Source organism: Lycium barbarum, chromosome 3 (genome assembly GCF_019175385.1).
Source record: "Lycium barbarum isolate Lr01 chromosome 3, ASM1917538v2, whole genome shotgun sequence".
Taxonomy (NCBI): domain Eukaryota; kingdom Viridiplantae; phylum Streptophyta; class Magnoliopsida; order Solanales; family Solanaceae; genus Lycium; species Lycium barbarum.
Genome location: NC_083339.1, coordinates 146169709 through 146186563, shown reverse-complemented (window position 1 = coordinate 146186563; position 16855 = coordinate 146169709). Strand labels below are relative to the sequence as shown.

Genomic DNA, 16855 nt, shown 5'->3' with positions numbered 1-16855 from the left:
GTCGGCTTTTGACATATTTGATAGCTTTGCCGGCTTTTTGACATCTATACATATATATCCGCATACGGTTGCGTTGAGATGTGTTTGAACAGTTTGATATAGTTTGAGACGGCATATAGTAATTATGGCCGTATATGCTATTTGTGTGTGATCAAATATGGATAGGTATGTCAGGGTGCCCAAGTAGGGCGCCAGTCACGGCCTACGGGGTTGGGTCGTGACAGAAGTGGTATCAGAGCGGTTTGTCCTCGGAATGTCTACAGACCGTGTCTAGTAGAGTCTTGTTTATCAGTGTGTTGTGCACCACATCTATAAACATGAGGCTACGGGACATTTAGGATGTTACCTTTCTTTCATATCTTAGATCGTGCGATAGAGCCCAGTTATAGGAAATGAAATTCCTTATACTAACCCTTGATTTCAGTAGTAGAATGGCATTGACCGAAGAAAGTGACTGATGATATAGGAAGTTTCAAAGCACGCAGGTAAGCAACGGTACGAAGAAGATATGTCGGGTAAAGTATTTGAAGTACGATTGAAATGTAAAGTTAAAGATTGAAAGGGAAGGTAAACAGGAAAATGTAACAGGTGCAGTTTGGATTAGACATACGAGGTAAGTCCATCATTTTCATACTGTTGATAATATTGGGAGCCCTGTGTGGCTATGATACGATATGATATATGCGTATATATGTTGGCCCTGTGAGGCATGGTTGGTATTTCCTGTGTACAGGTTTTGGAATAGTAAGAAATACAGAGGAACCTCTGCCCAAATTTTGCCAGAAATATAAAGAGAGAAAATGAGAATTAAGTTCTTACCATGTTTTGAAAGTCGATACCGATAGGGTAAATCCATTATGTGGGATTAAAGTTTAAGAGATGCCCTCCATGGCATTCGTAAGAAGCATTATCCTTGATTGGGAAATTTTATTCCGATAAAGTATATATGAGTAGCAAATTCGTAATTTGTTTAAATGGATCAGAATATGTTCCAACCACATTTTTGCTTCAAAAAAGCCTATGTTGAAGGGCAAAAATGTCCAATGACTAAGTTTCGATTCATTTAAAGAATACTAAATGTATAACAGGCAGTTGGGAATTGAATGGTTCGCTTACGACTCAAAAGAAATATATATATATATATATATATATATATATATATATATATATATATATATATATATATATATATATATATATATATATATATATGTATAAATATGGAGGTAATTATGTGAATTAAGTACCAAAGGATTTCGCGATGTTCGTCGGATTTTAATGTTCTTTTGCTGGTGGTTGGAGAATGCCTTACAGTAATATTTTATCAGTCTTCATCGACTAATTGGAGATAGGAATTGTGGATGAAAACTTAAATTTGTGGGCTGTTGAAAATTATATATTTATATGCATGAGGAGAAAAATATTGAGGATTTATAAGGGGCGACACGGTGACTATATAGTCAGAAAAGTAAAAGAATTCTCTCTAGATCGGGGTGAGACCCGCTACGAGAACGTTTTGAAAATATGTAAGACCCCGATTTGCCTTAAATTACGTGATAAAGGTCGCGTGGGCTAAGACAGATTAGATTAGTGAAAAAGAAGAAAGAGCAACGCAGCTCCAGAATTGGAATGAGTTTGAACAGATGATTGAAGACGCTTTGTAAAAGAAATGACCTAGGAAGCTGAGGAGCAGATGAAGAAAAAGTATCCTCACCTATTTCCGGTACCTACAGATAATCCAAATCCTTTGTTTGACTATGTTGATTTGTGAAAGACGTGTATGTGTGGCTATAAAAGAAACTCCCCCGAATTGTTAGTGAGACCCGTGGAATTAATCTAACATTCGAGGACGAATGTTCTTAAGGGGGGGAGGATGTTATATCCCGTAATTTTATACGTCGAGTTATTCGCAAAAGAATCGACTCAAGTTAAAGACGGGATCATTTTCGGGCACGAAGTAGAAATCTTTAATTTCCGATTTCTATTAGAACATGAATTGCTTATAAATTTTACTTAGTGTATAAATATTAATGGAGATTAGGGAGTAATTAACCATGATTAGATTATTAAGTGGGGATTAAAAAAATTAATTATTCACTAATTAGGCATTAGTGGTCGTGTGGGCCCCATCAAGACATGTGACCAAATTTTATTGGCTCAAGCCATGAGTGGGACATGTGTCCAATTAGTAGACATGATATTTAAGTCAAATTGATGACTAAGGAACTCATTTATCATCTTTCAAACTTGAGAAACTTAGAGATAGAGAGAGGAGCTCTCAAGCTTAGAGAGAGAGAGAAGTTCCCGACGGCACTATTCACGGCGGCGCCACTGTTCACGCGCACTGTTCATGCCGCTACTATTCACGCCGTCACTGTTCACGGAGCACTGTTCACGGCAAAGAGGAGAAAAATCCAACCCCATTTCTAGCCTTCCCAAAAATAATTCCTTGGTGTTAACCCACTATTTGGAGGTCCCTAAGTAGCGTGGAAGCATTATTGGAGCGATCAAACCATCCATTTTTGTAAATCGCAAACCCTAACTTTCTTGTGGAGTAGAGAACAAAGGTAAGAATTTCTATTGTTTTATGGGTTATAAATGTTTTATGCATATTGTGGTATGTTAATATGGATGAAATTGGTGAAATATTGTGTGTTGGAAGTGGGTTGTGTGCTTGGGGAGCTAGCCGTGTAAATGGGTGTGTGATTGGGTTAATGAATAAAATTTTTGTAGCATGTTTGATTGTTGTAGAGTGGAGAAGAGAATAAAAATCATCAATATATGTATATGTGTGTAGTGTGTCCGTGTATAGCCCCAATGTTTGGCAAAGGATGAGTCAATATCGCTTAGTGTTTTAGTTGTCGTCGTTATGAATTCTAGTTTGGAAATGAGAGTTTAATGTCCCAAATTGATATGGTGAATGTTGCGGACTGATTTGGAGAATTTTGTGAAATTAATGCAATCTTTATATTTATGAGAATTATATCGTTATGGTGTGGTTTGTTGATACAAATCATGACTTAAAAATGAGGAATGTGGTAAAGGGGCTGCTCTACGCTAGGGGGCTGTTTTCGGCCATAGATGGAAAAATTGTGGATTGTTGGAAATATTATGTGAATTGTTTAGAATGTTCTTGGATGTTGTTAGTATGGGTTTGGGTTAGTATTTGAATGTATAAGTGTTGATGTTGGCTTTGAAGTAAACCGTTGAATTGAATATTTGGAAAGTTGTCGTATGGTGTAAAAAAGAGCTATTAATGTTATTTTGCCTTTCGAATTGATTATCGATGTTGCTAGGTTGGTTATTGTGGTTGTTGTTGCTGATTTTGAGCGAGTTAAATTCTCGGGTTAGCCTATTTACAGGGGAAGTGCTGCCGAATTTTCTGTAGAATTTAGAATTAGTTGGAATAAATGACTTAAGTACCTATGGCTAATGTTTGATATTCGTTGGCGTATTCATAGGCCTTGGGGAGCCCGAGGCGTAGGTTGGGATTAATTTTAGTTGGGCAAACTTGGAGCGCGTACGAGGTATGTAAAGCGCAACCCTTCTTTCTTTTGGCATGCCTTAGTTTTCAATAGGCTATATCACGAGCCTCGAGGAAATTCTAAATTCGAAATCCGAGCATGTTATGATCCTTATATATATTCCTTGGCACTCTTATGTATGATTTGATGAAATATGAACCATTATGTCTTTGAAATAATCGCTTTCCGAACTTTGCGTAAAAAGGTTTCACTTTAAAGAATTTCGTAATTTGTGAACGCCATATCTTTCACAGAAAGGCTCGGATTGCTTCAATATTTTTGTAGAAGTTTATATGGCATATAATGAGTATATTTTCCATAGGCAGGCCCGACTCGGGTCAATGCCCGTCCGTGGGTCCCGCGACTTTCCTTTATGTAATTCGGACGACTTTTGAAAGAATTTGGCATGATTATCATTTCAAATTTCAAGTATGGTCATTTACTTATATTTGAGTCTATGATAATGATTTTATGCATATGGTTACTCATGACTCTGCTCGTGCGTTCTGTTATATCTTTCGCCGGTTCCCGGGCCGGTTCTGTTATCGTGCGCGCTTTGATATACTCCGAAGTTATGCTGTGTTTATGGTTCTCCGAGCTACTCGCAAACGAGGGTCGGGTTCCACATATATTTGGTGTTATGCTGTGTATGGCGTTATGTTGTGATGTGATATGTGACGGGGATACGGAGATTTGAAACTTTCTGGTGTTATGCTGTGTTATGGCGCCATCGACGGGTGGGCGACCATATTCTTCTGTACCTTATGCATGACTTATATTTTGAAAGTAAACATTTTGATATGTTGGATTGGTACTTATGTTTGGTACTTCCATTTCGTTTATGTCTCAGATTTGCTTTCTGTATATTCTGCTTTGCATACTCAGTACATATTTCGTACTGACCCCCTTTCTTCGGGGGGGCTGCGTTTCATGCCCGCAGGTACAGACGCACAGTTTGGTGATCTACCCATTTAGGACACCCTCTTCTGCTGTTTGGAGTGCTCTTCTCATTTCAGAGCACACATTTTGGTATATATTCGTTCGCTATGTATATATGTATTTATTCAGGGGCACGGCGGGGCCCTGTCCCGCCATATGATTCGGTTTGTCTGTTTAGAGGTCTGTAGACGTATTTGTGGGTGTGTGTGCCTACTTCTGTACGGATGTGTTTGCATGACTCTATTCGTTATGGCAGCCTCGTCGGCGTGCATTTTGTATATGTTGTGGCAGCCTTGTCGGCGTGCATTTGTATATGCGTTTTGGGCCGTTGTGCCATTTGACAGCCTTGTCGGCTTTTGACATATTTGATAGCCTTGCCGGCTTTTTGACATCTATACATATATATCCGCATACGGTTGCGTTGAGATGTGTTTGAACAGTTTGATATAGTTTGAGACGGCATATAGTAATTATGGCCGTATATGCTATTTGTGTGTGATCAAATATGGATAGGTATGTCAGGGTGCCCAAGTAAGGCGCCAGTCACGGCCTACGGGGTTGGGTCGTGACACTTATACTAATTTTACATGGCATCTGCTATCTCCTACTATTATAGGTACCTAATAACTTTGTTCACCAAAGCTCGGATAGAGTAGATGGAAATCACCTAATGCTTTTGCCTCTATTGAGAATTGAACCTAAAGACTTCATGATTATCAACCCGTTTCATTGATCACTAGGCCACAATCTTGAGTGCCAAATATCAAATTTTTAGCTCGAATACGGATTAATCAGGTTATAAAATAGGTACCAGACACTGAGAGAACAAAAAAAGGAAGTAGGATCAGAATATGTTATCGGCTTCCTTTTTCCCAAAAAAAAAAAGAAAAAAGGAATGCTATTTATAATTTTTTGATTCCCTTGTCAGGATCCTATGTTGATAAGAATTGTAGCCCTTGTCCAAAAATACATTATTGACACTTTTTTTCTCTTCCGGAGAATTAAACTCCCTATTGAAGTTTTCTTGATAAATTGCACTTATTTATCTATCTCTGGAGAATTATCCCGTCTTTTCTCAATAATAAAATTTTGCATGAAGAATGTGCTCTCAAGAGAATATATAATTTTTTTAGCATAGATGCAACCGTTCGAAAGTTAGGCTTTAGGGTGACCGTATGACGTATATATATTCTGCTCACCGCCTCACCCTATCCAACAAATTCGTTTTAGTTGGTAGACATTGTGACTTGTGCACATTTGAGGGTCACACTTGCCCCAAATAATAAGTACTGACTCTAGTAGTTTTTTTTTTTTGGACCATGTTCAGTTTCCTAGGCCTAAAAGAAAAGACTTACATATACATATACATATACATGCAAGCCTTTTGAAAATATTAGTACGTACGATATAAAAGAAATTTTGCAATAAGATAAGAAAATAAGCATAGTGAATGGTGAGTTGTAAGGCCGTTTAGTTTTGATAGAAAAAATAGATAGAAACACCATAGTGAAAAAAAAAATACGCGTTGCCGGGGATAGAACCCGGGTCACCGGCGTGACAGGCGGGAATACTTATCACTATACTGTTGGGAATAAAATAGACCCGCAAAAATAATATTCACGGTATTAGTTATAAACGCGGAACACTAAGTTATGGTTAAATCAGCAAGAATAAAATGCAGCAATAATGACACCAAGATTTTACGTGGAAACCCTTCTGAATAAGGGAAAAAACCACGACCAAGAGGAGCAGCTGATATCACTATAGTAAGGAATTTTACACTGTGTAGTAACGAGTATAAATACTCCTAAGACCACTACACCCACAAAAGAAATAACACTCTTTTGATTTCCCACCTTACTACAATATCACTCACACTCTATTTTTCTTCACAGACTATTTTCTCACAGTCTATGGAACACCTCACTTTGCTCTCACTCAGATGTATTGTCTGAGATTTTGGTGTGTATAGCAAATGATCTTGGTGTATTACAAATGAACCATAAGCTGCCTATTTATAGGAATGAATTTCCTATGATGAGGTAAGCGCTTACGTCACGACTATGATGAGGTAAGCGCTTACATCACGAAAATGTGAACAAAAGAATTGACTTGTTGGCCAATTCCACAATTGCTACAAATGTGATTTTGTCAAAGGAAGAAAAATCTTCCTTCCTTAAAATATGGGATAGGGGACTGGACCCCACAAATCTCCCCCTCCAGTCCCATTCACCTGAAGGAGGGTACACTGGCTTCTAATTTGAGTGCATGCCGACAAGTTCTTTGCACAATTCGAACTTGTCTCTCGGTACCACCTTGGTCAGCATATCTGATAGTGCGACACACTTCTGCAACTTCGACTGCCATGGTATAGCTCCCCCTGAGCTTCCTCTTAGATACCTGAGTATCCACTTCATAGCTTCCCAATGCTCTTTCCCTGGATTTTCGAGAAATCTGCTAACAACACCGACTGTATGAGCAATATCTGGTCGAGTGCATACCATTGCATACATCTTGTTGGTACGAGTTTTTCGAGCATACAAACTTTCAAGATGCTTCCATAGGGTCCGAGCATGTGTCTCCCCAGAAATATGGTTCAACACATTATCGTCAACCCACTGTCTAATAAAGCCGCAAACCTGCCGATGCAACAAATTCCACTCTTCATCTGATTTATTATCAGGCTTTTTATTGGCAAAGACAGGTTGATGAAAATTCTTGACATAGAGCAAATCTTCCATTTTGCCCTTCCAAATGACATAATTTACGCCACTCAAAGTAACCATTCTACTAGTGTTGGCTTCCATCATTTATCACAAATACAAATACTATTTTATTCGAATACCAAAGTAATTCTTTTCTGATGTGGAAGTTCAGACTGTGCTGCAACCACAGAGCATACTCAGACAGAACCTTGGCTCTGATACCACTTGTTGGGAATAAAATAGACCCGCAAAAATAATATTCACGGTATTAGTGATAAACGCGGAACACTAAGTTATGGTTAAATCAGCAAGAATAAAATGCAGCAATAATGACACCAAGATTTTACGTGGAAACCCTTCTGAATAAGGGAAAAAACCACGGCCAAGAGGAGCAGCTGATATCACTATAGTAAGGAATTTTACACTGTGTAGTAACGAGTATAAATACTCCTAAGACCACTACACCCACAAAAGAAATAACACTCTTTTGATTTCCCACCTTACTACAATATCACTCACACTCTATTTTTCTTCACAGACTATTTTCTCACAGTCTATGGAACACCTCACTTTGCTCTCACTCAGATGTATTGTCTGAGATTTTGGTGTGTATAGCAAATGATCTTGGTGTATTACAAATGAACCATAAGCTGCCTATTTATAGGAATGAATTTCCTATGATGAAGTAAGCGCTTACGTCACGTCTATGATGAGGTAAGCGCTTACGTCACGACTATGATGAGGTAAGCGCTTACATCACGAAAATGTGAACAAAAGAATTGGCTTGTTGGCCAATTCCACAATTGCTACAAATGTGATTTTGTCAAAGGAAGAAAAATCTTCCTTCCTTAAAATATGGGATAGGGGACTGGACCCCACATATACAATTTTGCATGAAGAATGTGCTCTCAAGAGTATATATAATTTTTTGATTCCCTTGTCATGATCCTATGTTGATAAGAATTGTAGCCCTTGTCCAAAAATACATTATTGGCACTTTTTTTAGTTTCCCTTTTTAGTAGTATTAAGCTCGCATCAACCAATCATATTGCTTTTTATTATTTCTTTTTTTCTGCTCTGGAGAATTAAACTTTCTATTGAAGTTTTCTTGATAAATTGCACTTGTCTGTCTATCTCTGGAGAATTATCCCATCTTTTCTCAATTATACAATTTTGCATGAAGAACGTGTTCTCAAGAGAATATATAAATTTTTTAGCATAGATGCAACCGTTCGAAAGTTAGGCTTTAGGGTGACCGTATGACGTATATATATTCTGCTCACCCTATCCAACAAATTCTTTTTAGTTGGTAGACATTGTGACTTGTGCACATTTGAGGGTCACACTTGCCCCAAATAATAAGTACTGACTCTAGTAGTTTTTTTTTTTTGGACCATGTTCAGTTTCCTAGGCCTAAAAGAAAAGACTTACATATACATATACATGCAAGCCTTTTGAAAATATTAGTACATACGATATAAAAGAAATTTTGCAATAAGATAAGAAAATAAGCATAGTGAATGGTGAGTTGTAAGGCCGTTTAGTTTTGATAGAAAAAATAGATAGAAACACCATAGTGAAAAAAATAAATACGCGTTGCCGGGGATAGAACCCGGGTCACCGGCGTGACAGGCGGGAATACTTACCACTATACAATTTTGCATGAAAAATGTGCTCTCAAGAGTATATATAATTTTTTGATTCCCTTGTCATGATCCTATGTTGATAAGAATTGTAGCCCTTGTCCAAAAATACATTATTGGCACCTTTTTTAGTTTCCCTTTTTAGTAGTATTAAGCTCGCATCAACCAATCATATTGCTTTTTATTATTTCTTTTTTTCTGCTCTGGAGAATTAAACTTTCTATTGAAGTTTTCTTGATAAATTGCACTTGTCTGTCTATCTTTGGAGAATTATCCCGTCTTTTCTCAATTATACAATTTTGCATGAAGAATGTGTTCTCAAGAGAATATATAATTTTTTTAGCATTGATGCAACCATTCGAAATTTAGCTTTAGGGTGACCGTATGATGTATATATTCTGCTCACCCTATCCAACAAGTTCTTTTTAGTCGGTAGACGTTGTGACTAGTGCACATGTGAGGGTCACACTTGCCCCAAATAAAAAGTACTTACTCTAGTTTTTTTGGAACATGTTCAGCGGAGTATATACATATACGGCATAAAAGAAATTTTGTCAAAAAGATAAGAAAATAAGCATAGTGAATGGTGGGTTGTAAGGCCGTTTAGTTTTGATGGAAAAAATAGATACAAACACCATAGGAAAAAAAAATAAAAAATACGCCCTTGCCCGATCGAACCCGGGTCACCCGTGTGACAGGCGGGAATACTTACCACCATACTACGACGACCTTGTTGAAAGTGGAGGCTTAGATTTTCTATTTCATTTAAGAACGTGAATGACCCAAACCATTTTGGAGCATATTATTTCACACTTCCCTTCCAGCGTGACACGAACCCTAGACCTGATCGTGAGTGGAAGTGCTTTATCAACCGAGAAACCGTTACTTGTCAAAAATTTGAACCATTTCTCGATTATGCTGTCATCCTTGCACAGGGGCCACGCTAATCTTCTTTGTATTGTTCCAATTTTATTGGATGTCCCCGAAGGGACAGAGACACCTCACTTACCGAAGTTGGCAAAGTAATGCCTATTGGCTTCTTCTTGCTTTATTTTGTCCATTCACTTTTACCTGCGATTTGGTGCACAATTTCTCCTATTGGTAGAGAATAGATGACTTTCGACTCATATGAATTTGATTGATCATCTTAGAATATTTACATTCACATATAAATAACAAGCTAGGCATATTAAAAACTTCTGCTCCCTACATAGGATTGAGCTGAGAAATTTGAAAGAGACAAAAAGGAGAAGACATCTTGATGACTAACTAATCTTCAAAACGACAATGAATGACTAATTTGAATAGCAACAATTTGTCTTCCTTGATTCAGCGATAGCTACGATAACTAGGGCTGTACATGCAACTCTCTGCATATGCTGCTAGGTTCTCAGGTTGAGGTAGACGAGTAGCCAAACCTGTTGGGAAAAAGATAATAACATCAATAAATTTGTCTAGATATAATAAATAATAAGCGTGAAATCTTCCGATGTGATGATGAGGTTCTAGAGGAGGAAAATACCAAGTTCATATGCTTTCGCTGCCACTTTAGCAGCAATGTGAGCTGAAATCTTTCTTATGTTGGCAAATGGTGGGTACATTAGTCCCTTCTCAAAGTTCTCTTGACTAACTTCTGCTGCTAAAGCTTCCGCTGTTTAGATCAAAGAATCGGAGAGATAAATGTAAGATCTTATGAAGATGAAAAGAGGACTCATCTTCCATGGTACTTTTAACTTTTTAAGTTAAAGAGGACAAAACTTTTTATTTTGGTATGATATTGGACTCTTAAATGGAGCAACATGGTCCGTGAGGAGTCATATAGCTGACTCGGACTTGATTGGGTTTGAGGTATAATCATTGCTTGTATTTGTGTGGTAAGAGACAATAATGTAAAAATATCCGAAATGAAGCTTGCTAGAGCTAGTTTTGCAGAACTTACAGGCTGCCAGGAGCATGTCATCATGAACTCGTATTGCACCAGAAATTATCAGTCCCAGCCCCAACCCAGGGAAGATATATGCATTATTTGCCTAGATAATAAAAGAGAAAAATTTAGTACTAATGTTGTATATGAAATTAAAATTTATTATAGGAAAAATGTAAAGGCATATGTTTTTGACATTTTGGACCTGACCAGACACGAAGACTTTCCCCTTGTACTCAACTGGAGCAAATGGACTCCCACTAGCAAAAATGGCTCGCCCCTGTACAGACATGGAAAAATTATAGGACTGCAAAATCAAAACATTTGCGAGACAAGAACATTGACAGATCAATACCAACTTCATACATATAAAATGGACTGTCCAATAACTTACCTCACTCCATGCATAAGCCTCTTCAGCAGTACATTCAGATTGTGATGTTGGGTTGGAAAGAGCAAAAATAACTGGTTTCTGCATTACAAATCATTTAGTGTACTATTGCTTAAGTAGCTTTTCTCCAAGAAGGATTTCAAGGAACAAGGAGTAGTACCTCATTGAAGGTTGCCATAGCTTGTACCACTTCTTTAGTAAATGTCTTCCCAGCTCCAGAAGACCCAATCAAGACGGTTGGCTTAGTTAACTGTCACACAATAATACGAGTTGAGAATGACACTGGGAGAGAGGGGGTGGGGGTTGGGGGGTTGGGGGAAGAGAGAGAGATAGGGAGGAGGTGATATATCTACCTTCACAGCATTCACCAGTTCTTTTACAGGCTCGTGGTCATGAGCCCATGGCCTCTTAAAATGTTGAAGAGACTCCGTACGAGACCTAACGATTAACCCCTAGAGGAAGAATGATGTGTGGATACTTAGTAGAACAATAAGCTGCTGGAGACTGATAGAAAAAATAAAATATATGATACAGGCGATTCAACTACCTTAGAATCCACCATCCAAATTTTCTTGCGCGTCACTTCTAGAGGGGCTCCAGTCTACACAAGAAAGACTAATGCATAAATCACTTGACATATTTTGTTGTCTTAAAGGTGGTTGAAACTTTTGACACGAGCACAAATCAAAACAAAGAGAAATTGTTTCTTCAAGGCCAAACCTGCTTCGATATCTCGAGAGCTATGAGTTCTGCTATCCCAGTACCAGCCTGCATTGTCGATAAGTGATTTAAGGGACATAATGAAAATTTACACAGACAAATGAAAGGGATAACTTAAATATGATCAAATCCAGCTCTGAAACATTGAGAAATTCCAAGTACAACTTTGGAGCATTCAAAATTGAACAGAATCCATTTCTGGTCTTAAACATTGTGAAAATCAAACTTTATTTCGCTAAACGAGCAAGATTGTTAGTTAATATGAGGGCCAAAGCAGAAGTCGCATGTCGAAACACCATGTACCTCCCCAGCTCCCAGGAATAAAAATGTGTGCTGTCCCAAGTTTCCTCCCACTAAGTTTAGTGCTGCCATGAGCCCTGCAAGGACCACAGATGCAGTCCCCTGGATGAAAGCACAGAACAGAAGGAGCATATCAGCCAAACAAACACCACTTCTATTTCCGCCTTACAAGAATTGGATCCTTATCTTACCTGAATGTCATCATTGAAAACAAGGTGGCTAGTTCCATACTTTGCAAGAAGGTCAAATGCGTTATGATTCGCGAAGTCTTCAAACTAGTTATGTATATCATGAAGTTAGAACACAAAGTGAAGTTCAATTTACATATGTATAACTTTGTCAGAAGACAACCAACCTGAATGAGCACTTTCTCCCCGTAAGTCTGCTTGACAGCAGACATAAATTCATCCAGGAGTTCAGCATATTCCTGAATGTGGAAGAAGCATCAAGTGAAGAAAGTTAAGAAGATTACTCTAAGACCTAGTGTTGTAGGAAAAAAAAATTGTGAACCTGTCCTCTAGCTCTTCTTTGCCTGAGCCCAATGTAAAATTCATCTTTTAACAATTCCGCATTGTTTGTACCCACATCAATGGTTATCGGCAAGCACTGAAAAGGAAGCAGATTATCAATCTTACAATTTTCTCTATCGGTTAGGTAAAAAGCAAGCAGATAAGATTGTGCCTGGCTGATAATCCTAACTGTTGAAGTGAGTGACCATCTCATCTAAAAGCTTAAGCTGTTAGAGAGATCACATTTTTATTTACTTAATTATATTCTCAACAACCCCCTCACGTGCCGGCATGATTCTTTTTTTTCATGGGCCAAACACGTGCAAATTCTTTTTTATAATGGGTGTCGGTGAACCGAGGATCTATCGGAAACAACCTCCCCACCATACAAAGGTAGGGGCAAGGTCTGCGTACACCCCGCCCTCCTCGGATCCCACTTGTGGGATCACACCGGGTATGTTGTTGTCGGATGGCGGTGAGATTCGATCTCAGAACCTCTACGGCATCTGCCTGCTCTGATACCATGTTGAAGTGTGTGATCATCTCATCTAAAAGCATAAGCTGTTAGGAGAGCAAACTTTTATTTACTTAATCATATTCTCAACGCTAACTTATGCTTTTCAAGTGCCATGTAGCTGGGCAACTAGAACGTAACATGCGCTATTTGCAGGTTTCTATGCAAAACAATGTACAGAAAACAGTCAGATGCTACAGAGTCTCAGACCGTATGATTATTAAACATTCATTTTTTCTAAATTACAGCTTCAATTTACAATATCTATGAGCGGTAATTCAACCCCCTTAAACTAGTAACTATAACTTCGGCAAAGTTTTGGTGGATGTAAGAATTAAGTGAGTTTACCAAACTTCAATTTGATACAACATTATTTGTGAAATAAAGGCATCATGTCCATTTCTAACAACTTTCACATTTGCGCTACAGAAACTTACAGCTGACGGCCGAATGCCTCCAAGAGCAGTGTATAAAGAGAGTTTTCCTACAGGTATTCCCATTCCCTGTCAAGATGCAATAATTGTCATTAATATGGCTTTAGAAACCTAAGAGAAATTCGTGAGCAGATATGCCATATGTATATTTTAAAACATATATTGGCGCATCGAGGAACTGGGAACATCAGTTGAGACAGAGAATTAGTTTTGTGTTATCCCTTGGAACTCACCTAAGATGATTCCAAATAATGTGGTGAATTCCATATACAACATACCTGGCAACCTAGGTCACCAAGGCCCAATATCCGTTCTCCATCAGTTACAACAATAACTTGAATTTTCTTCTCAGGCCAATTCTTTAATACCTCGAGAATTTTGCCTCTGCAAATGGCTATCACATTTCAGATCTAAATGTAATATGAAAATCCTTCGGCCAGTAATTTGAGAATTATTTGTTGAATTCCAAACACATACTTTTCTTTCAAGCTGATAAAAAGACCTTGAGGACGTCTGAAGATGCTACCATACTTCTGGCATGCTTCGCCTACTGTTGGAGTATAAACTACAGGGAGCAACTCTTCTACGTTTTCCATAAGAAGCTTGTAGAATAGCCTCTCATTTCTCTCCTGCACCAAGATGCATACAACAAGAATTTGATGAGGCTAATAAAATTGGGAATAAAGATGTAGAAGGACTTGATCCAAGTAAGATCTATTTGTTTGGAACGTCCCAGATGTAATCAAGACTCCACATATTATTCTATAATTGTCCGTTTAATGCTCAACTTAGTACAGTCAAACCTCTCTATAACAACATCATTTATTCTGATAATTTTTGGCTGCGAAATGTTGTGTTATAGAGAACATATAATATAACATAATATAAAAGATTCGTTCCACAGAAAACATGGTTGTTATAGTGAAATGTTGTTATAGAGAATGGCTGTAATAATAGCACTAATCACGAGCAGCACATAGAGATATTAAAATCATTTGTGGTACTACCTGAAGATCCATCATGGCCATGTACCTTTGGAGTGGTACATCATACTGACGCAGATTGTTCATCAGTTTCTTAACCTGAGAGAAGAGGTAACACAATTATGAAGTTAAACAACGAGCTTCTGTTTGGTTAGGACAAGGAAGATTGGGACAGACATAATTAAGGATACGCAAAAAGCAATATGGCTGTTACCTTATTCAAAAAAAAAAAAAAAAAAAAAAGGCAATATGGAAAACCTGAAGCTGCTGCTCGACAACCACCGGAGGAAGAAGACCACGCAAATAGTGTGAATCTCTCTCTTTCTCGCTGAAAGCTAGCCCTTTGTTGTAATGTGGATCACGCAACAATGAGTATCCGCTGCTCACCAAACAACAAAATCATGTTCATAATAATGGATACAAATGACGAACACTTATCAAATTCAGCAATGATGTTCATCTTCTTTAAGAACAACAACTATGCCACAGTCCCAAACAAGTTGGTTCGGCTATATGAATCCTCATTTCTTCATTTAAGTTCATATCATATCATCATCATAATAAACGAAATAAAAGTGAAAAAATAAGTTAAAAATATATTGTTCATCTTCTTTAACATTAAGAAAAAATTAAGGAGATGCACAAGCATTCCATACTATTACATCATTTTCAAGTGAGCTTAAATGGAAGGATACAATTTCAATCTTTTTCCCCCAAAATATACAAAATCACCCCAAATTTGTGGCGCAAAATCCAGAGGAATTACACTTGGAGGATACTGTCTACTATATAAACTGAGTAACATATAATATATTGCAACAGCTTACAGAAATATGTCTATTTAATAAAATTCTTTTCGTGTGGGTACATAAAAATAAAAACCAATCAATCAAGTGGCATTTTCAAAATAATAAGAACTGACCAGGACAAAAGATCATTCTTTAACAGAATCTAATAACTAATCAAACAAAAGCAACACAAACTGAAGGCCATAAAGCAACCAAACACATAAAAATTATCGAAACATAACGAAAAAATATCAAATCTTTAAACCTAGCAACAGAGAAGGTCCAAGGAGTGATCGTTTGATCTTCAGTGGCACTATCTTCACCGTACACATCACCAACTCCACCAGTGACCGTTGATTTAGAATCTTTATCTATTACAGGAGCATTTCCCTTCATTTCCTTCAAAGTATTCTCCATTAAAACACTCACATTTCGGTCTGTTGGTCTTCCATTTGAACTCACAGATGCCACCACCACCATAGGTACTGATACCCTTTTGGTTGACTGAGTCAAACATCTTGAAACTCCAGATAACGAGTTATTCTGCCAAAAAAAAAAAGTTAGTCACAGAAGATAATAATCTGACGTTAAAATTTTCTTTAAAATGTGTTTGGTAAATGGGAAAATGAAAGATTCTCAGAGGAAATCAAAGAAATTCATAAGCAGAAAGATAGAAAGATGGTTTTTTTTTTTTTTTGTTCTGCAAACAAACAAACAAAAAAATAAAAAAAATTGCTCACATAAGATAATAATCTGACGTAAAAAATGAAAGATTAATCTGGGTGTTCCTCGTTTTTTTGTATTTTTCTTTTTAATGTGTTTGGCAAATGGGAGAATGAGAAATTCTCAGATAAATATAATAAGATGAAAGATAGGAAAATGGGTTTTTCCCCAGTGATATGATCAAGAATTCGATATAAAAAAATAAAAAAAACTGAAATGAAGTAGAGATTTAGGAAGAAGATGAGATAAAATGAAATGGGGTTTGGGAGTAGAAGAATTATTACCGTAAAATTGCTTCCATTCAATGAGAACATTGTGAGAGAATTAGGAGAAAAATGGAGTCTTTTTTCAGTGATGAGAAAAAGGGAAAGAGTGAAGGTTTCTTGTTATGTATGTACTACTTGTCATCTTTTCTGTGTCCTACTTGTTAAGTCTGCTTGCTTTTATCACGGTTTTTGCTTGGAAAATGCGGCTACAAGACGCTGTAAGTTTCACGCGAAAATAACAAAATTAGTCCCATGTTTTGGTCCATTAGATTAAATTATACTCATTATTGAGTAATTTTAAATCTGTTTCTTAATATAATAAGTCCTTTTATTACCAAAAGAAAAGGAGTTGTAATTTTAATCTTTTAAATTTGTCAGAAATGGGCATATTCAATCTCCACCAAATAGGTAAAAATTATGAAAAAGAAAGAACTTAAGTCATACTTTAATGTAAAGTTTTTGCAGATATAAGTTTGGTCTATTTCTAGAGTA

At 37.2% G+C, this 16855-nt stretch overlaps 1 protein-coding gene, 1 long non-coding RNA gene and 1 other non-coding gene across 3 annotated transcripts; 1 reads left to right on the top strand and 2 right to left on the bottom strand.

Annotated features, from left to right (window-relative positions):
• The first annotated feature begins 3051 nt into the window (after positions 1-3051).
• On the top strand, positions 3052-4888 carry LOC132633414 (uncharacterized). The gene is made up of 2 exons (XR_009579646.1): positions 3052-3527; positions 4465-4888. It is a non-coding gene; the product is annotated as an uncharacterized LOC132633414 (long non-coding RNA).
• A 4814-nt stretch (positions 4889-9702) lies between these two features.
• LOC132634588 (U6 spliceosomal RNA) lies at positions 9703-9803 on the bottom strand. Its single transcript, XR_009580288.1, has one exon. It is a non-coding gene; the product is annotated as a U6 spliceosomal RNA (small nuclear RNA).
• Positions 9804-9924: 121 nt separating this feature from the next.
• On the bottom strand, positions 9925-16538 carry LOC132633413 (NADP-dependent malic enzyme, chloroplastic-like). The gene is made up of 20 exons (XM_060349823.1): positions 16382-16538; positions 15640-15917; positions 14845-14965; positions 14611-14685; positions 14081-14232; positions 13882-13987; positions 13607-13672; positions 12657-12752; positions 12502-12573; positions 12338-12421; positions 12150-12248; positions 11847-11894; positions 11674-11727; positions 11480-11578; positions 11287-11376; positions 11130-11207; positions 10941-11015; positions 10751-10841; positions 10334-10462; positions 9925-10229 (listed from the first exon to the last, which is right to left on the bottom strand). The coding sequence occupies exons 1-20, from the start codon at positions 16409-16411 to the stop codon at positions 10141-10143; spliced, it is 1932 nt and encodes a 643-aa protein (XP_060205806.1). The 5' UTR covers positions 16412-16538; the 3' UTR covers positions 9925-10140.
• Positions 16539-16855: the final 317 nt, after the last annotated feature.

Excerpts from the sequence above, each read along its gene's own strand:
- LOC132633413 (XM_060349823.1), bottom strand. The coding sequence starts at position 16,411 with ATGTTCTCATTGAATGGAAGCAATTTTACG. Across the intron at positions 11,895-12,149 it reads TATTCCTGGGAGCTGGGGAG|GCTGGTACTGGGATAGCAGA; the intron begins GTACATGGTGTT and ends TCGACAATGCAG. Across the intron at positions 10,463-10,750 it reads TGACATGCTCCTGGCAGCCT|CGGAAGCTTTAGCAGCAGAA; the intron begins GTAAGTTCTGCA and ends TGATCTAAACAG.